The sequence below is a fragment of the Brienomyrus brachyistius genome, chromosome 7, assembly GCF_023856365.1.
Source record: "Brienomyrus brachyistius isolate T26 chromosome 7, BBRACH_0.4, whole genome shotgun sequence".
NCBI lineage: Eukaryota > Metazoa > Chordata > Actinopteri > Osteoglossiformes > Mormyridae > Brienomyrus > Brienomyrus brachyistius.
The window spans coordinates 5,043,552-5,070,106 of record NC_064539.1 but is presented as its reverse complement, the minus strand read 5'-3'; the positions used below and the strand labels follow the sequence as shown (position 1 = coordinate 5,070,106).

General features: G+C 36.7%; 1 protein-coding gene across 1 annotated transcript; it reads right to left on the bottom strand.

Moving 5' to 3' along the window:
- Positions 1-293: 293 nt before the first annotated feature.
- Positions 294-24,993, bottom strand: LOC125746247 (T-box transcription factor TBX5-A-like). Its single transcript, XM_049020013.1, has 9 exons — positions 24,318-24,993; positions 23,129-23,307; positions 22,852-22,946; positions 21,411-21,530; positions 20,368-20,515; positions 17,338-17,490; positions 11,932-12,023; positions 2,753-2,976; positions 294-2,491 (listed from the first exon to the last, which is right to left on the bottom strand). Exons 2-9 carry the CDS (start codon positions 23,270-23,272, stop codon positions 1,923-1,925), a joined length of 1,545 nt encoding a protein of 514 aa, XP_048875970.1. The 5' UTR covers positions 23,273-23,307; positions 24,318-24,993; the 3' UTR covers positions 294-1,922.
- Positions 24,994-26,555: the final 1,562 nt, after the last annotated feature.

The following is a 26,555-nucleotide window of genomic DNA, read 5'->3' as shown; positions in this document are numbered from 1 at the left end:
AATATTATATAAAGTAATTATAATGACGATTGATTTGTTATTACTACTATACTGTGTTCTCCCACATGCATTGTCATATATTGGGGGCTGCGGAAAATTGGACTTCCAGTACAAATTGGGGAGCCACACATGCATGCGCACATGTAAACTAGATAAACAGGATCCGGAAGGAACAAATTGAGTAGGCTTTACGGACCAGATAGTGGCACTGGGAACATTGCCACGGGGGAGACTGCAAAGTGGTAGAAAGCTATATATATATATATATATATATATATATATATATATATATATATATATATATATATATGTCATTGACAGGAGTACTTTTAGTAAACATTATCGTTGGTTTAACAGAAGATGTCCACATGTTCTTTGGTATACGAAAAAAATGACATTATACTTGATAATCTCGAAAAGGAATAATCATTAAAATTGCAAAGCTTGTTAAATTTTGTTTCCTATGAGAGAAGAAAAATGTTTTAGTGAAACTGAAATGTTTTAGTGACACTAATACATCAAGCCAGTATTAATATCGCGCATCACCTCGCCCTAGCTGCGATTGGTGGTTTGCTGTGCATGCAGAGCCTGCATCTCACTCACTAGCTACAAACTCTGTGCATTCAAAAATCCTTAAATCTGAGTAAATTGTTATATCAGACAGATTTCGGTTGTAGATTAGTCATGGAAAAGGAGAAGCATGTGAGTTTTCCTTTTGTATCAAGCAGCAAAAAAGTTGTAGTTTGTTTTCATTTGCCTTACTTGACCTGGCACATCCTGCGATGTGATTATTGCACATGCGCACATCGTGATGATGCAGAAACAAAATACAGTGCAGCACTATAAACCTTGAAATGAGCCACCTTGAATCATCAGGCATGTCTCTGACCCCATTAAGTAACTTTTTTTTCCCCTTTACTAGCAGTGCTCTTGACAGGATATTTTGATTTGTAGGTATAACAGCTTCTGTATGTAGCAGCTCATAAGATAATGAAAAGCAGGATGAATTTCTTATATGGTTCTGTTTCTTGTATTTTGACAACTGCATAGTGGCTCAGTGGGTTGCACTGTTGCTTTATATGTCCAGGATTAGGAGTTTGACTCCCATTTCAAATCTGCGTGGTGTTTGCATGTTCTCTTTATGTCATAGCAGTTTCCTCATACAGGCCTTGTAGCTTGGGATAGGCTCCAGGCCCTAGTGTGACCCTGACTATTTTAAGGAGTTAGAAGGAGGATCATCAAACATGATCTCATAGATGGATAGAGGGCTGTGACCAAAAAACTGAACTTAATCTCATGTCACTGAGACCTGCCACATACCCATGTATGTTTTATACATCTTAAAAATAAAAAAACATGTTAATTAAAGGGGACATGCAACATAGAAGGGTTATGAACCAAAGGGCCGACCTGTAAATCAGAAAGAATGAGGGCTGTATGATTACAAGGAAAGCGTGAGCTGCTTGTACCTGTGCACTATAGTTTTAGGGAAGAGGTCATTTCAGGCCGGTCTTAATCAAGCAAGAATAACATGAAAGGAATTTTGAACATTCATAAAAACTTAAAAGTTCAATGTGTCAGTAATGTTTTTCCAGTGACAACCTTATTACTATTTTTAAATTGTAGATAAAGGAGTAAACATGAATTTTCAGAGCTGATGAAAACTGTACTGGTTTAATTTTAGACTTTGAAAGTATTTTGTTTTATATAGTAATCATTTGAAACTAACTGCATACATGCAACACCTAAAAACACAATTCATAAAAATGTGCAAAAACAAACTGCTTGGAAAAATATTTATCAATCTGGGGAGATTCCGTTCTCCATTGACCTTGGTGTCTTGATCTGTCGCATGCATGTCTATCTGCACTCCCGTTGTCATGGCTGAAGTTCACTTCTAACATGCAAAAGCCATCGTGTAGCTAGCTGCCCTCACTCCACTCAGACATGATGCTCACGGTGGGAACTGCATGGTAATGGTGTGGGGACAGGGCACGGGGCATGGCATGGTCGTACAAATACTCAGGGCTGCTGGTAGACACATTTGACCCACATTGACGGGGCGGGGGCTGGTGAGCCACTGGGTTAGGGTACACAGTGTGGGTGTCCCTGTGAAGTTGAGGTGAGGTATGGCCAGATGTCCCACTTAGTCTGGGCACTAGGGACCCCGAAGTGAAGTGGGCAGAGAAGTGCTGGTAGGGTCGTCGCTCCACAGAGGGCACGGCAGCCACTGTGCAGCTGCCATAAGGTGACATGCTGGTCCAGGTGCTACAGCTGATGTCCTCCAGGTTGGTCAAGGGCTCCATTGCCTGGGAGGTGCTGGCATACATGCAGGCCTGCCGTTGGGTGGACTCTGCCCTGTAGGGGCTGCTGGCCAAGGCCAAGGACTGAGAATAGCTGGCTGGTCGATAGTAGTGCTCATCCTCACTGGCGATGCTCTCGATATATGACTTCTTATACAGGTGATCTCCTGTATGACATTCCCCGTCCACTGTGGACACAGTTGACACGTTTTGTCTGTTAAATGTTGCAAAAAACCCTCTGAACAATAAATGTGAGGTGGACAGACTTATTTACATGTGGTTGACCATCTGTTCGTGGGCTGTATTCAAAGGGTTATATCAACAAAGAAATGTATTTATTTACACAGGGCCTTGGGAGGATTCTTTCTGATGATGGGTCATGGTTTTTCCATTAATTTTTATTCAAAGAATATGAGTCAACACTGTAGGATTGCTGGAAGAAGGCCTACCTTTTCTTCTTGTGCAGTGGTAGTCCTGGTAGTGATTGTGTGGTACAACATAGGAGGGGGGTAGGAGGTCCGGTGGGCCATTTTTAATCTTTTCACATGGATACTGGGATACACTCAGTCCACCTGCTGAAGATGGACCCCGTGCTTCTGTGTTGAAGGGGATTGTACTGGGCGCCAGCCTCTGGTGTATTGTAGTCTGTGGAACCCTTGGATACTCCTTATTGCTGCAGGAATTATACATGCATAATTGACATTTTGAATTTCAATGAAATAGGGCTGGTCAGTAAAATGTAAATTGTCTCAGCATAATTTTCCTCTATCAATATAACAAATGCTTGACTGAAAATTCAGTGTTTAACACCCAACATTTCCCCAGCAACACATTTTCCATCAAATTAAATAGGCCTGAGAGATAAAACTGTCATGATGCATATCACTATCGTTTGATAGAATGTAAAATTTTTTCACTTAAATGCATTAAATATAAACTGCCTGCAAAGCACATAATGAATATGCAGGTTTCTGTTGCATGAAAAAGCCCCAAGTGTGGTCTCTCCCTGGCTCATAAACAGCCTACCATATACCTTCATAATGTAGTGTGATATGGCACATAAACAGCCTATCATATACCTTCATAATGGAGGGTGATATGGCACATAAACAGACAATCATGCAATAGGTGTATGTTTGCTTGAGTAAATGACATGGTGCCTAGATTTCCTCAAGCAGTTAACTTTATATTTTTGTATGAAAATGGATAAATGTTGTTTAAAGGCTTTAATCTCACAATACTTTCTTGACCTCTAGTTATAACAGTGTGAATACTACTAAACTGAGTGATTTCTTTATAGTAATAAAGTGGTAAAATTTAATTTGGTAAAACTGCCCTCACTTAGTCAAATGAAGAAAATTGCTTATAAAATGATCATTTAACACTCATGAACTATTCTCTTTGGCATATTTTTTCAAGTCTCTTGGGAAGCATTTTAAAGTATTGACAATATACACCTTAATAAACATAACTAAATATCTAAAACACTTTGTTCCGCAAAGACAATTTTTCCTGAGTGTCATTCAGTAAAACAAAGAATAGAGGCATTTTTGAACTAGAGTGATGTGACTTTAGTCAGGTGACATGTGATAGCATGACTCAGAAGACCCCTGAAGAGCAACCAAGACAGAGGTACATTTAGAAGCAACATTTTGAAATTGAAATTAAGTTAATTTCACTAGATGTGTTAATTTCACTAGACCATGTGTTAATCTATCAAATGTCATAAAAATGTTCACAAAATTGTAGTTTGCAGAAATATTATGTTAGAAGTGAAATTTGAAGTTTATGAATCAAGGTCAAGGTCATTGTTTGTAACAAGTGGTCAAGCAATTTCCTGTTAGGAATGATTGCTTATGAAATTTGTCATTCATTGAAAATATTTGTCCGACTGTCATCTGTTATCCGAAAAGACACAGCGCATTTAACTGATTTATTTCTTGATTGTCTGAACCTACTATAGATAAACTGAATTGATGTTTGTTATTAATTTTTAACATTTTAACAGATACCTCTGTCCAACAAGGGATGCATGCTTTTATTCAAAGATAAGGGCTGGTACTGCTGCTAAGAAGTACTCAATGGAGTGACTAGCAAAGAGATGGGACAGCTTTAATTGTGAAGGTATAAGAGCAGTAATGGCAGTAATCAGTAAAGGCTACATTGTCTATAAACCTTGAATTATGTTTCACATTACAAAGTGTATTTGACGGTTATTTTGGCTTATATCGTCATTAAAAAGAATGAATGAATGAATGAATAACTAATAATGAATGTATAAATAAATACATAGATTAAATGGACAGACAAATAAGTACATTGGCAATATCAACAGATGACTTTCGTCATATGCACTAAAAAATAGATTTATCAGTATTGTTCAGTGTAGTGATGAAACTGAAGCTTCAGAGGTTTTTGTAACTAAAAGGCATAAATTATAATAATTTGGCATTGTTGTAAATAATATTTTCTAATTGATATGAGAAATGAAATTGAGATTTTCCAATTCATTTATCAATTAATACCTGCTGAAAAAAGCATTATTGTTCTGTAACTAATGGTAGTGATGAAAATTAAACTCCAATCGGATTCTTATGGTTCAAATTTTACTTAAGAATGACTAAGTATAGATTGCTGACTATAGTCATTATTGTATATAAGAGAATAGAGAGTGATGATATGAGACTATTGATGGATAGTCTGTTTTAATGTCAATAAAACGTTTATAGTTCAATTAGGAGGTATTTGGCATCTTTTTTACTTAGAACTACATTCAGTCATTGGATTTGTGTGCAGTTGCAGTTACAGTATGTCATTCCGTAAAACAAGACGTCACTCAGTAAAAATGAATTTAAATTCAATCAACAATTACATTATTAACTGTTTGAGACCGTGACTTCCTGGTTTGGAAACAGCAACAGCAGTGACCAAAAATCTCTGCAGCACATAGTGAGGACAGTGGAGAAGATCATTGGCATCCCCCTCCCAGCACTCACAGATCTGCATGAGAAACGAGGCACCCGCCATGCAACCAATATTGTTGCAGATCCCACATACACCTCACACGGACTGTTCTCCCCTGTGATGTCTGGAAAAAGGTTCAGAAGGATCAGAACCACCCCTGCCAGACATCACAAAAGTTTCTTCCCACATGCAATCAGACTGCTAAACAATTTAGAGCCCCCACCTCACAGCAGATGCCTGAATAGAGACTATTACACTACCACACTCACCTCACTGCTGACACTTTAAACTGACTCCCTCAATCGCATTGCATTGACACTTTAAACTGCCCTCATACTGTTCTAGACTTTTTAAGCTAGTTTTTATATTGTATTTTATACTATCACACCCTTAAACTGGTTTTTATACTGTTTTACTCTTTAAATGGGTTTATATGGTATATCCTATTTATTCAGCTCTACACCGTATTTCATGCTGCTACTATGTATATACTATGTTTCAGTTTTTCATTTGCTGCTATTATTCCAAGGTCAATTATCTACCTCCTACCTGCTCATTGCACTATTTGCTGTTTGTACTTTGTTGTTGCACCACAGTGTTGCAATAGTTTGTCTGATTGTCATGTCACAGCTGCACCTTATGTTTGTCCTGTGTTGTTAATTGTCACACCATTTGGTCTGACAGAAACATAATTTCCACCCTCTGTGTACTTGTATATTGCTGGGCTGACAAACATTCTCTTCCTGGGGATGTTGAAACTGACTTGCCGTTTCATTTAAAAATTTTTAGCTGATTTGAAAATCTAAAATGTCACTGACCCAGTTGCACCATCGGCATGTGACACAACAGAAATAGTGTGGAGTGAAAAAATGTTAAAAAAAGAAAGGTCAACTCGCCAGTACTAGAGTCTAACCCTCACGCCCTGACCAATATTGGAACACCGCTGTGCAGTAGTGTCAGGAGTTTGTAACTGAGGGGTGGACTGAGTGTGGTGGCAATGGGAACACATGCAATAGTCACATCATGAAAGGTTAAATCATTTAAAAATAATAAAGATTTCTTTATTTAAAATAAGACTAATACTGTTTAGGGTGCAGTTCCACGACTAAAAATAAAAAAAATAAGTCATGCATATGGGAAATGATTTTGTCTGATATAGGACTATAATCTTTAAGTATATGTTTTATCCTCGCGGTCTACAAGTGCAGCAAATTGGCCGCAGTAACATGCAGATTCCTAATGAAAGATAGGGAATACGCTTTTAATTTGTCTTATCCATTTCATCTGCATCATGATCGAAACACATTACATAGCAAAAAGGAAGGGGGAGGTCAAAAAGACATAGGGGGTGTAGCGGGACTTTTGCAATTTAACGTACCCTACAACACTAAACAGACTGATGCCAACTAAAACTGGAAATATTACAAATGTATTTCATTACTCAAAGCATTGCCATCCAGTAGAACATACAGAATGCAAACACTTAGACATCAGCAATTCGTATTGCAACTTTCAGTCCCATCCCATATTAGTTCAGAATCGGGCATGTTTTATTTTTCAATATAAAGTGACTGGCAACTGTACCAGTAATGTAAAATCTGCCCCTGTAATGAGCAGTGAGTCAGTCAGAAAAAAGGCAATAAACTGTACTATTGGCATATTATTGATTAATTAAAATTAGATATAACTTTGCAGTCCATTCAATTTGTCATCTTTTTCATTGTCTGTTTATGGGGAATAAAGAAATAATGATTATATCGTGATAATTATCAGTACCAACCGATAAAAAAAAAATCATTACATCAAAATTTAAACACTGTCATGACCTGCTTGTTCGATCCTCCTGTGTGCCACGACCCCTCATTTTCCTCGTGTGAATTCCTGATTATCAGCTGTTCCCTGTTTTGCCATTGAGTCTTGTGTGTTTTGGTCCGCGTCTGAGTCCGTTTCCTTAGGTCTGTCATTGAAGTCTGTACTGCGTCTTCGTGACCTGCCTACAATAAACCCCTTGTCTTTGGATTTCCGTCCGTCTGCCTGACTCTGATTCCCCGCTTTCTGCTCGCTTGTCCTGCGCGCGGTTCTGACAAATACTGCTGCTGTGCTTTACCTCTTGAATGCAATTATTAGTCAATGTTTAGTAAGAAGGAGCAAAGGCTACAAAATCGACTTCACCTCTGTATCTCATTCCACGGTTTTTCATCTGCTAAGTTGCCCCTAAAGCTGTTAATTTCAATATAAGGTTTTTATGCCAAACACACCAAAAATGATCTGTTCATGTAATTAAAATGAACAAACCAGTGAGTGCATCATGTGGTATCAATTTCAGTTTAAGTTTTTCATCATGTGTTGTCTTTTCCCCTTTTCAAAACATAAAATGTTTGCTTTGTTTGGCACTGTTCTTCAGACTTAATCTTAACCAGGCCACATAAGCCTACACTAGAACGGACCTGCGAGAACTACTCCTGCCTCTATTCTGGCGCTCTTCGTATAATTTTATGCTGTTAAGGCTGAAGTACTGAAATATGCTGCTGCTGAAGCTTTTACAATGTGCAAGGGGGAGTTCACCCCAAAACTAAAAAAGATGTGTTGTAGAGGGGCTTTATTAGGGCTTGGCAATTAATCGAAAAATAATCAAAACCAACATCCAAAACTTCTAATCGATGTAATCTTGCCCATGTCGGTTACTTCGTTTTTTTTTTGTTTGAGATTCTGTTAATACTTCAAAAAATAATACTTTCCTTAGTGTGTGTTCATATACTGTCCCCTTAAAAACCACGTAAGTCACGTGACTCTGCCCCGTCCAGTCTGCGACTTGGAAGCAACATTGAGAACTCAAAGACCAACCCAACTGAGCAACTACGGCAGCTTGTACCAAAGAAAAATCTATGTCTATGTCTGTCGTTTGGACACGTTGTGGCTTTAGGGAAGACATCGAACAAAAGAAGTTAAATATAAACACTGCGAAAAAACTGTTTGTTTCAGTTGGTTTCAACACTAGCAATGTTTAAAATACAGTGGAAACCGCTAGAGATCATGGTTATAGTGATCAGCTGCATATATGGATGAAAAAGCTTGGGACAGTATCATTCCTGTACAAATACAGTTTAAATAATTCGCATATAGTAATCACGTAGTGTGCTTAATGTTCATTTTCGGTCTTTTTATACATAACATATGGAAAAAATAAAATTATATATATTTTTTTATTTGCCCACGTTGCGTGTGGTAACCCAACTGTTTCTGACCCGCTACCTGCGGCTAATTCTGCGTGCACATAAAATATGACGGGAAAAATAAGTCATTTTCTCTCATTCACGAACTTGATTAACTTGCGAAAAACAAGCCAACGAGATGCGGTAGTGAAACTACAATGAGCTATATTTTATGTACTGTAGCGTACTTGAATTATACATACTTCAGTCATTTAATTTGTGCAATACTGTAATTTGAAAAGCCTAAGGTAATCTGGTAATCTCCCTGAGACATAAAGAACATTACAAAAATACGATTGTTGTGTGGAGTTTTGGTAGAAAAAAATAGTAATAGGAAGATAAGGAAATGGTTAATTGTCTGGTTTTTCAAATTCCATGTGTAACACTGAAACAGAAAGTGACAAAGTCTGGAGGCTTGATTTATATATTTCTGGCTTGGTACAAAAAACTGCAAAGGAGAAAGTATGGATTAAATATTTAGATGTATTTGCAGGTAATTACAGGTGTAAATCTCATGCTGCTTATTCATTTATTATATATTGTTAGTATATTAATGGTAACGTTAAGCAATTCCATTTCTATATGCTGTAATGTAAACATTACAGTCAGGGGCATAACTGGGATGAGCATTGTGGGGGTTGAGGTCTCCACCCATATAAGGGGGTCCTGGGGGTGGCTTTGATAATTGTATGAGTTACAACCCACCATCCCCCCATAAGTTACGCCCTTGGTCACAGCGTTGTGTTTGTCGTTATTACAGCTAATTTGGTTTGAGCACACAAGTGAATGTTTTAAATTGTTGATTGATTTATTTCATCCCTGGATGTACTGCTCTCATCTGGCTGCATGGAGTGTCTGAGGAGTTTTCTTTTTGTTTCCTCTCTTGAAGTCCATGATGCTGACAGACTGCTGTCTTACATTCACTGTAATCATTTCATAAATAGTGTGGCACAAAAATCCATACAGTTACTTGTAATCAGGTTAGGTTTCATCAGTTGTCACAATGATAAACAGAATGAGGATCATAAGATACAGTAGTGTTAGCATGCTAACAAAAATTAAGCTGATGTTCACCAACTATCGAACATCATCACTCTTATACACGCATCCCCTGCTTTACAAACATTCACTTTACGTCACTTCACTTTTACAAAAAACTTACATTAGCCCCTGTATTTCTTAATCAAAAGAAATCTGAAGAGGATTTTTGCTTTTTTAAAAAATGATAAATTGTAAAAATAGCATTTAGCATTTATCAGTGAGCCGGTAATATATATAGTCATATAATGTCCTGAAATAGGACATTTCAGTCAACGACCAACAGCATATACGACGGTAGTCCTGCAACATTATAATGGAGCTGAAAAATTCCCATCACCTAGCAACATCGTAGCTGTCATAACGTCATAGTATAATGCATTACGCACTTGTTTGTAGTGATGCTGGTGTAAACAAACCTGCTATGTTGCTAGTCATAAGAGTATTGCACATACAATTATGTATGGTACATAATATTTGATAATGGTAATATCTGTTAGTGGTTCATGTTTTTAAAATCTTTTTTCAACATTTAACTATACCCTATAGCCAAGGTGTGTAGTAGGCTATTCCATCTAGGTTTGTGTAACACATCTCACAACGGTGAAATCACCTAACGACGCATTTCTGAGAATGTATCCCTGTTGGTAAGCAACACATGACTGTTGATTCTGCTAAGTAAAAAAAAATAAATATATTATTTCTACATTTATATAGGCTGCGCATTTACATGCTATTATTGCTTTTATCCCATGTTAGAATTATTTTAGGTTTTGTGTGTTATTTGGTATGATTTGGTTGGTTATTTTTTTAGTCCTCAAAAATGATCCCATATGATTTAATGGTGACTGCTTCTTTATTTTATGCCATTTCGGCTGCTGAAAGGTTTCACAGAAACACTCTGGTTTTGGATAGCGGGGGGAGGCTGTATACAGAACTGAACATCTAGAAGCAGAGTTTTTTTAAAAAAAGCATTATTCTTACCATTTAAAAAGTGATCTCTGCAAACTCTGGCACTGTTGTTTCTTCTCAGTATGATCCAGTCTTGAGATACTTTATAACCATTCTTGGTGGCGCTCACTAGATTAAACTTCGTCTCTCTCCACTGGATTTTCACACAGAACATCTGGTGATTGTTCTTTTTTCTTTTCTTTTAATAGTTTTGGGGATCCTAATTGATCCCTTACCTTTGTCACAAACACTGCTGTTGCCGGCAACAACAGCATACATGACCATGACATAACAGTAAAACACACATGGAGCACATAATATGTATCACACCAGACAATGTACCAATATGATAGATTACGGACTTTGCTTGCTGTGGATGGTGCTGTGTATCAAAAACTGAACTTAAAATACTTGACAGACTGGCTACCTGCAGGACAAGAGTGTATGCTCCAGCTGGGATGGGATAGAAAAAAAATGCTTAAAAACTTTAAGAACAATATTAAATATTGAGGATGGTCACTTAAGCCAATTGAATTCAATATGGCTATTTCACTCAGGAAGACACAGCAATATATGCACTGCAATACTGAAGACAACGCGAGCCTTTCTTCATAAAGCTTGGGGTGTTTACATGTCTTCACAACAATATAATTAAACAGGCTCAAAAACAGAGATGGTGTTTGGATGTGCTTTTCTTTGTACACCCTGAGCACCACTCCCTAAGACCTAAACTCTACACAGGGACTGGTAAAACTGTCCCTAGTATACTATGTACAAACTTGCGTGTGGTCATGTCACTTCAGACGGGGGTCTGTCTCTTAGAACAAGTTAAGCAAAAACAAACAATTTTTTATCGGAAGGTGCCACTGTACCAGGATGATTAAAAGTCTTAAGTAAGGACAACTGATTTTAGGGGTGGACTATGATCCAAGTACAGACAGTCCAGAGGAGGGTGTTAAGAGAGGTCAGCCAAGAAGATGATTGATTAACTAAGTAGTACTTCAAGAATACAAGACAGGCTGAATGGGGTCCCTCCTTAATCGTTTTAATAATGTTATGTACTGGACTAGATTGGTCTTGAGTGTTGTCAATGAAGTGTTAACTGCTTTTTAGCAATTTAAGGGTACTGCTTTGTTAGTTTATGTGAGTGTGGCTGCTTTGGAATACTCTTTCCTAGGTATGAGGACTTGTGAGAGTTTTGGGTTACAGATTTGAATGTCTCAAAGAAGTACCTGGTCAAGGCTGAACTTCAGCTATTTAAACTGATTTCTGGTCTATTGTTAAATCTGATATATTTGACTATTTAGCAGCAGTTAACAGTAGGTAGCCTGCTTCTGTGGATTCTTTGGGGTACGAGATGAGGCAGAGAACACATAGTTGTGGTAATTCTAGTCAGCTGGGGACTAGTCTAAAGAAAAACACTGACGTGGAATGTGAACAGGAGGCTCGTTCCGAGTGACTACCTTGGGATTTTGGATATCCGGTGCAGCTCCATGTCATCACTCCCCCGGAAGCCCTTAGCGAAGGGGTTGTTTTCGATCTTGAGCTGGGTGATCTGGAAGATGATCAGCATGGCTGTGCTGAGTTATGTGTTGTTGAACCACATTCATACCCATAGAGTAGTTAACTGACAACTTTCCATTCCAAATTAATGGCCTCCTAATCTTTAAAAAGGAGCCTACTCTAGAGGGGAGGCAGACATTACTGCTTTGTGTATATTGGTTTTCATTTAAATTACAGTAAAAGAATCAAATTGTTTTTCTGAAGTTGTAGGTTGTTTTTCGAAATCAAATTCATGAACATCCTGCTTTCTCCTTCAATATCAAATCTGTGCATTTCAAAGCTTGTACGGTATAAACAATGTCAAACAAGATCAAACGGTGATGTAAATGGACTGCATTTATATAGCGCTTTTCTACTCCTACGAGTACTCAAAGCGCTTTACATTTCATGCCTCACATTCACCCATCCACACACTCATTCACACACCGGTGGCAGAGGCTGCCATGCAAGGTGCCAACCTGCTCACCGGTTGTCCCGTGTTGCGTATATTCCTCACCAAAAGCCAACGCTAACGTCTGGAAGTGTGCAGACCGCCGATGAGCACCGGGAGCACTTTAATGCACCGGCTTACCCGGGCTGAAGCCCAAGGGACTCCGCTATAAAGCGGCGTCAATCAAAGTTGTTTAATAAAATTTTAGACCTAGAGTTGCCACCCGTCCCATATTTTACGGGATCGTCCCATATTGAAAAACAAAATGCTGTATCCCGTTTTGAACCAATACGGGACGCGATCTGCACCGTATTTTTGTGTCCTTACTGAAACACAATTTAATCCGAATCTCGCGACCCCTCTCTTCTAACATTCTTATTATCTCCCAAAGAGATGAGGCGATGACGATGGTATACAACTGTATAATAATTATTTCATCAAGTACTTTAAATTTAACATAAGAAATTGGAGAAAGCTTATGTAATTCTTGTCTATTCTATGTGAAAATATATTAAACGTTTTTGAATGAAGTAACCGCCCAGTTTCTTCAAAGATAATTATTTGCCTTTTGAAAGTTAATAGCTTTTGATGCTTTTTGTCTTATCGTTGTCAATTTGTAAATTTGTTTAAAAAGCGAAAACAATACCAGTTTTATGCTTCAAATTTAATAAAGTGTAAATTTAGTAATTGATATAGTTTTTAGCTTTTCAATGTAAAACTTTCTTTGATATTCATTTTGCGGTCGAGTTTAACAGGTGAGAACAGTATTTTTACAGTATTCAAGATGAACCCGTAAATATGTCCCTTCAACAAATTTATTCACACTTATTGCTTTTCGTGCCAACTACCAAATTACTTTCTCCGGAGATGTAAACGCGCGCATGTTTGTAAATTGTTCTGTTTCATCTCAGGGAGCATAATGAAGGGTTAAATAACTATATATGCAGTCATTTTCTAAAGAGCTAACGACTTGGCCTAAATTTTGTAGACTTTCCTTAACTTGAGATTTTGTATAGGCTTTCCTATACACGTGTAAGTATATGCTGTTGACGTAAGTTATCTTGTACTCAATGTCGATAAAGCACAAGCATGAAAATGCATAGAATATAATCTCGAGTCCCATGTATTTTACCCGAAACACTACTACAGATTTATACTAATGAACATATTTCACTTTTCTTAATAAGGCTTCTGTTATACCACGGTGGTAAAATATGCTACTGCCACCTTCCCTTCCTTGATAAGTTTTGCATTGTTCCTCCCAGAGAGTCTGCGTGAGAATAATGCTAAATAAGTTTTAATTGCACCTTTGTAATGTGAACTAAATTATACTCTTAACTAATTCATAAAACCATGGCTTAAATGGTTTTATATGAGTATTACTAGGTGAACGTTACCAAAAAGCTTTTTCGATATATAGTCAACTGTTTAACAAGTTGCACTCTTCAAAACCTTTTTTGTTTATTGCCATTTTAGAATGTTCGGCTGTTCCATACCGTTGTAACCCTAAATAACTCTTGGCGTTCAAAGCACAGCCATTTATAATGTAAAACACTATGTGGTTATGCTGTGCTGGTATTAATTAAATATTCACAAGAGGAATATTCTGCTTTATGCCGAAGAATCAGTCCCATTTCCCCAGTACTGGTCGTAAAAGTTAAAGGCAATATTAATTGGCCAAACATGTTTCAAGGACCCTTCTGTTAAAGAACGGGTGTAATTAACGTTTTCTGGGATAGCAGCTATTAAAATTTCCTGCAGGAAGTTCTGATTGGCTGGCAAGGCATTAACGATCTTAGCCCACCTCTTATTACCCTTGTCCCAATTTATGTTGGTGCTTATGAAGCTATGGCAGACAAGTATCCGGGACAAGAGGATATATGTAGCTTTTAGCAACACTCAGCTAATTTTGGCTTAAGGCATTTCAAAATCGGCCAAATTACGTACGCTTATAAGTCAAATGAGTGTTTGTTGCTGTGCCCTCACCTGTTTGGTAAATATTCAGTCCAGTAGCATTAATAGTAACAATTGTATGTACCTTGCGTAATTAAAATACACAAATGCAATTACATGGACAAAATATAACAATCTAAACTTTGAGGTGCCTTGAAGAAGCAAAATATAGATTGGTGCATGGACAGATAACACAAATGCACCAATACCAGAAGCTAACAACCATCGAGATTCGAGGCTTTATTGTTTGACGTCTGGTGAAATCAGATTCCACCACTCGGTCTCTATACCAACTTCGAGAAGTATTATGAGGTAAATCATTTTGGCGTGACCGCTTTAATTTAATATCATCACTGATTTTGCCACAGGTTCAGTTCGGCCAGTGTTTTTAATTGAAATTCCATTTTTTTTAAATTAACAACCAAAGCCATGCTTTAGTTTTAAAATATTATGGTCGAAGATCTTACAGACATTACCGGCTGTTGTAGTGACGTTTTTATGGGCCTTAGGTGGACCCATTCAGTACCACTACTAATGGAATTATTAGTAATTAATTATGGTTTCACAATATCTGCAGTACTTTATGAATTCCAGATTCAATAGTTATAAATTCCAGTCAGATGCACAAATATGTTTGAGCATGGCCGGACGAAGATATTGGTACGAGTCCTCTTTTGGACTTTTCCATTTAAGGTTTATCAAAATACCAAAAAAGAATCAGGCAAATGGAATATGGACTCTAATTTCTTTCCTTAAGTACTATTACATTTCAATAATGCAGCGATCAAAAGATGAAAACTATTTGCTACATATTTGCACAGACTTTTTGGAATGCAAAGGCATAGAACGCGACCCGAACGTAGTTTTGCCTAAAGTTAATTGTCGGTTGTGAAACTTAACTTTTGTTCGATTTTTCATTTAAATTAACAACTGCCTTAATTCAATATGCCGTACATTGCAATGTTTGTAGATGTTTCGATTATAAACACCGTTATTAAATCTAAGAGAAAAAAATCAGGCGGTATGTTTACTTATCTGCTTCATGAAACAATATTTAATCGAATAGGCGATAAAATAATAACTGAACCTTGCTAAGCTATTTCGGAAGGTACTTAAATTTCCATTTTAATTACAATTTCGATCTAGAACATGTCTTAATCGAACTCAGCCTTTGATAAAATTTCAAAACTCTTTCTCTTTACTGCACACCTTTACAGAGTTGTCTGTAATACGTTCAAATGCGGTCAGTGAAATCGGAATGATCAATAAACAATTGGCAGCATTTTGCTTTTAATTATAGTGTAAACGCTTTTTGAATTAGGAAAGATTATACATGTCATAACTAAACCATGAGAGAAAATCGCTAAATAAATTAATTCATATAATAAACCAGTTGTATTTTTTTTAACTCAAATGGAAAAGCTGCTGTTTGAAAATGGATGCTACTTATTTGTACGGTGGTGTGGCTGTATTCGATGCAACTCCACAAAAATAAATAAATAAATAATTTATGATGTACTGTAACAATATAACTAAACATAGGCAAGGCTAGACTTTTCTTTCATGGGGTGCAAGGTGAGAGAAGTCAACCAGTGATTCATCCAGATAAATTGGTTATAAATAAGTACATTTATAATAAATTATTAGTACATATTGATGTGACTAGCACAAGCTACATTATTAAACACACTCGGTGTGTTCAAATAGCAATAGAGGCGCAATTAATCCCCCAGTAAAATTGTCTATGCGACTAAATATACAATGGCGCCATTTTGGCTTTTTGGCGCCAATAAAATTCTTTATTTTAACACATGCTATTTCTGTTAAAAAAATATATTAATATGTATCGATCTACTACTGTTTTAGCTGGCTGTCCTTATCAGTGAATAGAAACAAAACATTTACAAGTAGGGGACTATTAGTAATAAAATGTGAAATGTGACATACATTAAACTCTGGTTTAAATTTGTCAGTTATGTAATTTGCAGGATGTGTTGTAGGAGTACAGGTCCATAATTCTTTGGCTTTCACGTATCCCATTATGCACATATACAGTTGAGAGGGAACCTTGGGTACAGAGTATATGGTTAGTCAGTTTTCTGTCACTGCTGCCGGGTTGTTTTTGGAATAAAGGTCCAGCAGTAATGGCAGCTACTCTGCAGACCAAGGAATTTGAGTTCATTTTTTAAAAATCACCCATTTTCTGGTGGGGGCTATCAGTGTGCCGAATGTCTTCCCTCAAATTTTTAAACAGCAAGCACTGGGTGTCTTGAAATAGCTCACACTATCCAAGGTTCCTGCAACGACCCTCCAGCCTTCCCGGGGATTTCTGCCCCATTGTGGGACTTCACCCTACATGCCACTTTGCTGCCTCTTCACCGAAACATGCAGCGGGTTTTAGGCTATGCTGTAATGTGACTTAGAACCGACCAGGGGGCGAGCAACACATGGAGCAAAGGACATGTTTGGGGGTAATGGCCAAATCATCAAATGTCTTTTAGGAATAGGAGGGTATGATAATGCAATATAGGACAAAGGAGTGAAAATGCTTAATTTTTTTTTGGGGGGGGGGCATTTAGGATTTATCTCTCTTGTTCTTTTTTTAACCATGTTATATGAAGCCTTGCATCTGTTACTCAGTTTGGCAGCTTTCAGATGTTATATTCATTGTACATGGGTTGGCAAAGACTTTTGGCAAGTGTCGTTTTTCCTTCAGCAATTTAAAATTTAGCTTCAAAGTTAATATTATGACACGATACCAATGTAATTTTCAATGCTGTTCAAAAAAGTCAAGTAGGAAAATCCGGGCTGCACTGTTCACAGCATAAAAGAGTGTGATTTTTGGATGAATGTTAAGCCATATGAAATACAGCCTAATGAGTATGACCTTAAAACTTCAAACATTTAAGAGACATGCTCTTACCTTATGATTCTGGTACGATGTGACAGCAATGAAAGACGTCTCGGGAAACACGTGTGTACAGAAGGCTGTGTTTTTGGAGCCAAATCCATTATTTTCATCCGCTTTCACAATGTGTATTCTCGGCTGGTATTTGTGCATGGAATTTAAGATAATCTGTTTAAAAAAAGCATTCACATTATGAGAATCTGGAAGCATTCCATTGTCATCCTGTCCAGAGTAAACATTATTTAACATAAAGTGGAGCTATAACTTCTTTAAGATTGCCATGAACACTGGGTATATGACTGGTACTTAAAGCTGAACATTTTTAAAACTTAACAGGGAACTCCATCCACCATATTCACACTTTTCTCCCCCCAACAATAATCTCACTTGCATGAATCAAAATCAGTTTTAGCTCATCTCTCTTATGTATTCTTCACATGTACACATACATTTTCCATTCTTGCACTGACGTACTTTGTGCTGTCAGCTGAACCGATTTGAAAACATGTTATCAATGGTGCATTAACTTGGTTTCAGAATTTTCTCTCACTCAAGATGCCCAGGTGCACTAAAACCCTGGATCTATAAATTAAATGCTCAGTTAGAAGCCTACAGTTAACAAACAATACATAAATATTCATGCCAGTTGCTGTGTACAGTATCATTCCAGGTAAGGAAGATTTTCTTTTTGTAATTGTGCATCTTTCCCACCCCCAGTACCACATATACAGTATTACGTGTAGCTTTAAATCAGCTGAAAATTCAAATTTTCAGGTCCCCATCCACCTTTCATATGGTTCAGTCAGACTGGTAGGCTCTGCTGTACGCTGGCATACATTTTATCCAGGACAATTAATTTAGATGGGAGTTCCATTACAACATGTTCTGATGACATGCTTTATGTGGGAGGGAGAGCTCAGTGATGTAACAGTATCTAAAATTGGTGTACTGGAGTCCAAACATGAAGACTCTTAGCAGGACGTTGAAGGGACTGCCAGCTGAATGCAAAATTCTGTCAATTTTCAGTGTTTTTTTTTTCTTTCCCCGTTTTTTAATTTTTAAACAATAAGTGAGGATAAATGGCCTGATGATTGCACATTTTTTCATGTGATTACCTGTATCTGTTTCAAAGAGTCCATAAGTGAACCCGATTTGCTTAAATCCATTTCTTACTATACTCATTCTTGTAAACCTTAATCTGTTTGTAAAGAAGTATAACCTGGGTCTATTTTGTCAGTTTCATTCATGCTGTAAATGCTATGCTTGATCCACAGGTGTTAGGGCTAGACAATTAATCGAATTTCAATTACAATTTTGGCTTCCAACGATTATCAAAAGAAAATAATCGTGATAAATTATTATTATGCCGCATTTTGTTTCCTAATAGTACTCCCATTTTGTTTTGTGTTATAAATCCAGTGCATCCCTTTCCAGACCCTTTTCATTTGTTTCTCAGTTGAATTATATTGTGATTTCAAGGAAATTCAATGGAAATCCAAAGATAAATGGATGGTATTTCCAAAGTCATTGAGTAATCATGTTAAAGAACCATAATCTCAATATTGACCAAAATAATCACGTTTATGATTTTTGCCATATTCGAGCATCTCTAATAAAAGTGTGTGTGCGTGTGTGTGCGTGTGCAAGTGTTTTTTAAATTTCACTTGGGTTAATTTGGGGCTTTCCTTTTTTGTTCGTGCCATTCAAAATGTTCTGTTTTGAAGACAGTTTCTTACTTTCTTTAATGTTTCAAACATAATGCTTGTTCCACATGTGTCTTTGTGTGTGTCTGTGTTTTCATATTCCAGATGACCTGTTTTATACTAAAGATGAATACTTTTTAAACAGCTGCAGATTGGATGTGCTGGGAGCACTGAAGCCTGTTGTGCTGCATTGTGTGAAAGACATTTCAACACATTCCCAGGACTGTGCAATGTGGTGGGGATTATATTCCCTCAGGTGCAGTCCAATGTGCTTTAACAATCATAGTGAGACAGTGGTGTTCTTTATATATGTTCCACATCCAAAGCAGTACAAAATCAGCCAAGGGCCATCATTTAAATAACCAATACTCAGCCTAATTGGAAAGTGGACTACTGGGATTTGATAGATATAGTACAAGTTAAATGCTTTGTTTTGGCCTCTTGCAAAGCCAACGATCCTGCAAAGGTAGGACTGAAGTGTCGAGTTCGATGCAGGTCAATTAAATAACCCAAGAAAACAGGTTCTGCTGTTACATACAGAACTCGCACTGTGGATCTGGTGATAATACACATTTTAATACATCCACTGTAAACCCAAACAAGTTAGGAAAACTAAAAAAAAAATTAAGGCAATCAGTTGCCGTAATATTTTTAAGCTTTGAAATCATAATGCAGAAGTTTGTAAAACTCAAAAGTTAATGGTACATATATATTTTGAGAGCATTCCACTTAAATTTTCTGGGAAGCCTATGCAAACTTTCATTTAAAGTAACTCAAAATTATTTATTAACCTCAATCAATGCATTTAAGAGAACTTGTGAATAGTTCAGTATTTTAACTAAGCATTTACTTTTGCAAACACTTAATGTGTATGAGTATCATACTTAAATGGAAATATAGTGAAATTAAACCTCTGATGCAAGTACAACTCAAACTAATATTCATTAAACAAGCTAATCCAATCAAAATATATATGTACCATTAACTGAGCATTTGCATTATGATTTGTAATTATGATTTTTAAACTTAAAAATATTAAGGCACCTGATTGCCTTAATTTTTTTAGTTCATCTTACTTGTTTGGGTTTACAGTGTGTTTTAGAAGGGGTAAAGTTCAAAGATCACACATCACCAGCATCCTAAATGTATTAAACATCCTGCAAGACACATTTTAATCAGATCTTACTCTGTATGTATAATAATAATAAGGAACTGATACATATACAAGTCAATCTGAATATACACAGGCATGAAGGACAGGTATAACGAAAAGTACCAATAGCCTCCTACAAGGAAGAAGCAGTACGTTGAGTACTGTATGCCGTAAATATTCTAAACTTACATGCCCAAAAGGGTCAAGGTGGTTGTTTGTCAGTTTCAGCTTCTGAAAAGAGACGAGTTGGCGCATCCAATGGGCACCCGCTGCTGGTGAATCTGGGTGTACGTAAAGTCTCCCAGGCATGGCGGGCTCTGCCTTCCCTGTCACTGACCTGGGCCAGAATACACAGACACATGCATACGTGCCATCCTCTCAGCAAACAGGCACAGTGTGGCCACCTCGCGGTCACCTTGTCCGAATATACCATGTGTATCACCTGCTGTCTTACCCTCTACTAAGGCTTGTAGATAAAATAAGTTTTTAAAATAAAAGTGTTAAGGGCCATTCATTGTGGACCATTTTCTAAATCATGTGAAAACCAGAAACACTATTTTATTTTTTTAAATCTTTTAGAAAACAAACAGTAAAAGTACGGAGTAAAATATGTTTAAGATTTTCACTTGAAAATGAAATCATACTGATTGTTTTCTTTCTTGTTTGGAGTCATTATTTTATTATAAAGCGTAATAGATACCAAGAGAAGGTTGTGCTGAATGGGTGGTAGTGTGCCCAGTTAAGTCACCATGATTGTTTTACTGTAAGCATGCCAGTATGTATCTATATATCAGAAGTTATAAAATACTATGACCTTCACCAAAAAGAGTGGTCTGAACATGGATGAATGGGTAATATACTCTCCTGTTTTCTCTTTCATGCATTGCAAATGTTCTCTGAAATTGTCAAGATAAAAAACTGTGTCATTAAAGAATTTGTGCCATCTACCTTTTAATATAATTTATATACGTGGTTGCTTTTTGACGCTCTTTACAATACCTATGTTGCACAATACTGTATTCCGAAGAAAATTAGTTTGGTTTACTGTTAGCGTGATTTTCTTTTCTTATTTACTATAACCTGCTTAATGTACTGCATTCTATTATTTAGCCTTAATGGTATAAATCAATAAAGAAGGAAATTAGAAATAGTTGTTTTTTAAAAGAGAACCTGTGAATTGCAATTCAGTGAGCAGATGGAACCTCTGAAATATTCGTCATAACTTTACCCACCATTTGTTGTCAGCAAACTTGTACCGGTGGTCGTCTGCAGGTACTGCATCCATCAAGAGAATGTATTTCGTTTTGGGATTTAATCCAGTAACCTTGACTTTGTAACTTGGAAACATCCGCCTGTAAAACGGGAGATAATATCAAGGTTACCATGAACATGGACATATTGATGATAGTCTGATAAATTTCAAGGCGACGCTGTGTGGAAAGTATTTAAATAGGTAAGACGTTTGTGACAGGTAAAAGTTTATCGAAAATATGTGTATACAATAACATGGTCCGAATACATGTTGAAGCAATCGAAAGTTTTTTTTTTTAATTAAACAGATATCAGCCTCCTTAGAGTTCCTATGGACAGTTGCATTTTCCTCTTCCGTTAGTGAAGTACTTTATTTCCAGTCTGATACGTAGCTTCATCCCTAGTTTTGCTGGACCGTCAGAAAAAAACTTAACTTCAATCAGCTGCCCTACAGAGAAGACTAAAATTTAATATTTTAAATATTACAATAAATTGTAATTTATTCGTATTAATTCGACTATTATAATAATTTGTAATTTTGATTTTCTTTACAGTAATGTAAGAATATTTAATTTGGTCATTAATAGTAGGCCATTTCGAGTGCTGCGCCTTAAACGCGATTCAAAATCAAACCGAAAAGCATTACGATTGTGGGATTCAATGGTCCAGACTGAGGCTGACCACAAGGCAAAAAATATGGCTGCGAAAGAATACAAAGTAATTTAATTTTCCGTACAGTTAAATGTTTTCTGCGGAATTCACGACACGAGTGTGCGTTTTAAGATATAAAAATTGTTCAATTGTTCAGTTCAATTCAGTTTCGCTTGTCTAAATTGGGATGTCTTTTAAAGTATTTGAAAACTATACTTGATTTCGTCAATTTACCAAATAGGCCTACGTGTAAATAAACACGTTTTAATCCAGTTGTAGTCAGTCTTAGATTTTCTTGGTAAGATTTCTTTAAATGGCATCGTACATCAATTAAGCATTTATATACAGAATGTTGGTGCCAAATTAAACCTCGGATGGGGAGACCGCTACTCCCATTTAAACAGTTATAAACCAAAAGTAAATGCACGCAAGTAGGAAAAAAAGAGAAGGCTGCGCCTATTTTCGATACACCCTTTAGTCGCAATGCCAGAACTGTTTAAATGAGCAAAAAATGTCGATGCGCCTAATTCAAGCCAGAAATTGCTAAAAGAGAAATAATGAAAACGAGGGCTGCTCAATTATTAAAGCTATTTATTACGGTAGTCCTCAGAAGGAGCTAAATGTCGCCGTAATACTGTTAAGATTTTCTCAACCCAGTGAATTAAACACAGCATATTATTTTGTTCTTTTTTATAATAGTGCAGCTTTATTTTTTGGCTCTGCGTTTCCTATCTCATGTAAAATTGTCAATACAAACATAAAAACTCTTACCTCCCAGCTTTGGTGATAATCATTTCAGTGCCAACTTCGTGAAATTTTGTCCATAGCTCTCTTTCGTGCAAGTGAACTTTAATCCCTTCCATGCCCTGTTAAAAAGCGCACCATTCAGAATTTAATATAATTGCATGGCCAATAATGTCAATATATATATTATATTTCATTAAATGACATGATTCGGGTAATCGCCACGGGAGCTAAGAGTTAAATCTGCATCGTTTTCCTATCTAAATTGACATTTAAGGGTTGTCAAGAGCGTAGTTTTGCTAACCTGTTGAATGTACGACGTCTTTGCTGACGGTGACTTGCAAGAAGTTTGTATCCGATTCTCCTGTCCACCTTCATCATTTAATTCCTTTGAATCCGAGTCACTCGGCGTACTTAAAAGTCCAAAAACCTCCTCCGCATCCGCCATCTCTGGGATGTAAGCAGACGAAGCTCCAACTGGGTCTAAACAGTAAAACGAAAATAATAAAGTACTCGTGATTTTAAGCCTGCAAATGTAGGTGAACACATCGTCATTCTTTTGCCAAGTTTTGTATTTAGGGAAACTGAAGTTGGTGATCTGAATCAAATTGGGTGACCAACGGGTCTAGGACGCAAGCCAAGAAAGCGATTCGCTATGATAACCTTCGCTATGAAACAGTTTCACTTTGTATGCATATCGACTTAGTATTACAGGTTCTAGCTTTCTCAAAAGCTTTGGACTTTTTACACATTTATTTTAAAAGTTAAACGTCAAAATTAGTGAAGATTATTTACTTGTTTCTGACAGCACAAAGACACAGGCATTACTTGCCAGTTGTTACTGACTGCTAAGGGCTTTCATGTGTCGTGCTTATTTGTCTTGCATTTGTTAATTGAATTTCTGTTCGTTGCTGTTCGTTTTGTGATGTGTGCATAGATACCTGACCATAAAACACAGCCTTACAATACGTTGTCCATGTACTTCTGAATACACTTTTCATTTTAGTACTGTGATAACACTTTTAATTTGCTTTAAAACATTTAATGTTTAATTATGATCTTATACATGCAGCATATCGTCGTATTCCCGGGGGTATATAATTGATGTTTTAGTAGACGGGTATGTCACAGAAAAGAACAAGAATCTGTTCAAATATACAGTCTAGTAAGGTTATCCACTGTTATGTAATGCAAAAAGTTAACCTTTTACATTGGATTATTTTAAGATAGGCCTCAATGCATCCGCAGCCTTGTTGGGGTCGCCCACATAATGTTCGACAAATAGCCTAAGGGGCTTTCAATCTGTATGTTACAGTTCAATCTGTATTTTACAATTAATACAGTAAAATACAGCTAAATAGAGCCGGTATCTGCATGTTATCCACACTTGTACATCATGTAAGGAAATTAAAATTTCAAATTTGAATGTAAAATAAAGTATTGATCAAGACGTTATGACGGAATACAGAGCCAGCCACAAGGTATGCATTTACCTCGGAGAAAGCCAGACGAGTTGCTCTGCGTTGCGAATCCCTGGCGGTAGAAAATATTTTCTGTGATTTTATTAAATAAAACCTCGATCTATAAATCGACTTTTGGCCGTTTACTCTTAAATGGCGTATTCCAGAGGCACGGCCCTAAAGATCTGTCCAACATATCCATTAAATTGTCCTTTTCTTCTGGACACTGGTTTTAAAAATATCTTCATTAATTTTATATACTGGAACAGTTTTTTGTCAAGACGTATTTACAAACGACTACATAGACCTGAGCAGAAAGGGTAGCCTGTTCTCACAGAAAATAGCAGTACTCTCTCCGGTTCGCTTGCTCTTTCCCTCCTTTGCCTCTCTCGTTCTTGCTCTCGTTGCTACCCAGAATCTCTTTCCTGTTGTGCCCCGCCCCCTCTATCTGCCCCCATGATTCAATTGACATACCCAGTTCCACGTTATCTCTCTAACAAATGCAAGGGAAAGCGCGCAGATAGAGTGCGTAGTAAAAATTACTGAGCGAGCAAAAGAAACTTTTACCCCAATAGAGATAGCTACACCATAGCCCTTTAGTAAACCCATCACCCAGGTATACTCCTGTGTATGCTCCTCATGCACCAAACCAGACAACACTAATAGAGTGAGTATTGTTAAGATGGGACGCTTTCTGGAAAAATTTACAGAATCATCTCAACGTCTTGAATCCCAACCTGATACCATTCTAAATATATCAATGCCAACTGAACACTAAATAGAAGACAAAATAAAGCATTGCTAAACACATATTCTAACTGTCCCATTTAAACACATAAATGAATATGCTAAACACATATTCACATATTCAAAGTTTACCTGTCCCATTTCGCCAGGTGTCCCATTTTAACAATGCTCACCTTATACTAAAATAACGTGCATAGGATTGCAATCGGCCTTCTTTACCAAAGTATTCTACACTGAGGAGAGCAAATTATTGCAGGTTTTGGTGTAAAACATTCTACAAATAATTTGGAAAAATTCCGCATGTTGATATAACTGATATAATACCTGAACTCTAACACACAATATCGAAGAAAAAGAAGAGTCGTATATGATAAATACTTCTGCCCATTTAAATTGCACAGTTAAGCTATAAAATATATGCCATGTTTTCTGCGTTTACTAGTATTCTTTAAATAGTGTACCCAAAAAAACGTAATTTTGAGAGATTTATTGTAATGTATTTTAAATGCACAATCATTTAATTAGAACATCCCATTGTTCATGTTTGTAATGCACATTGGTGTGCTATATTAAAAAACATCATATCATTGTGTTGGCACATGCCATCCATGTGGTAGGGCTTAGATTAAATAAAATAATTTTCCCATTATTATTTTGTAATTTTATACAACTGCAGATTAAATCAGTCTCTCACCATGTTTTTCTAATGCAAGACTATTATATTACTTTAACTATGACTTTACAATCATTAATCATTTTAAGGACCATAGGTTAGATTAATCTAGAAGGTCGGTGGGGCATCTTCCAATGTTGCTCTTGGTTTCATGTCTGTCTACAGCCTGCATACACCTGAAGCGCGCGGTATAACTAATTTTCAAATCACAACTTTTAAGCAAAGCACGGTTTTTAGAATATTACTGTCCCTTTTGGGTAAAATTTATGGCGCAGTAACATTTGTTAAGGTTCCAATTGCACATTTGTGAAATTGAAATTCTCAGTAAGAAAAATAACAATTTGATTATTCCAGTTTTATATTTGCCATTGGAGAGTAATGTTTTTATTTTCGCTTTTGTTCATATAAATTTGTGCTCTTCGTTTTTGTTAGTAATTTCAGCTGAGGCTGTACAAAGCTTGATTCTGTGTCATGAAAGGCGTTATTATTAGGCGCCCTGAATTCAAGGAAAAAACATTCCCATCGTTAGGCGTTTGCGAAACTGCTTTAACTGAATCTGTTTCTAATGTAACAGTCGGTGTCATACATCTCTGCTGAAAATCTGTAACCACATGAAAAGCGAGGGCAATGGGTAAAAAGTTTTTTATTTTTATTTTGTAGAACTACATTTTCAGAAGGCAGCGAAAATCTAATTTTGAAGAGAAAATACTTTTGAAGGGGTAGGTTCGACGACTTTTTAGGTTCATATTTAAATTACACGTATTTTTTTTTACCTGGTATCAAGTCCAATGAAATAAAAGCCAATATTAACTATTTCTACATAAGCCATTTTCACACGTTTTCCCCAAGAA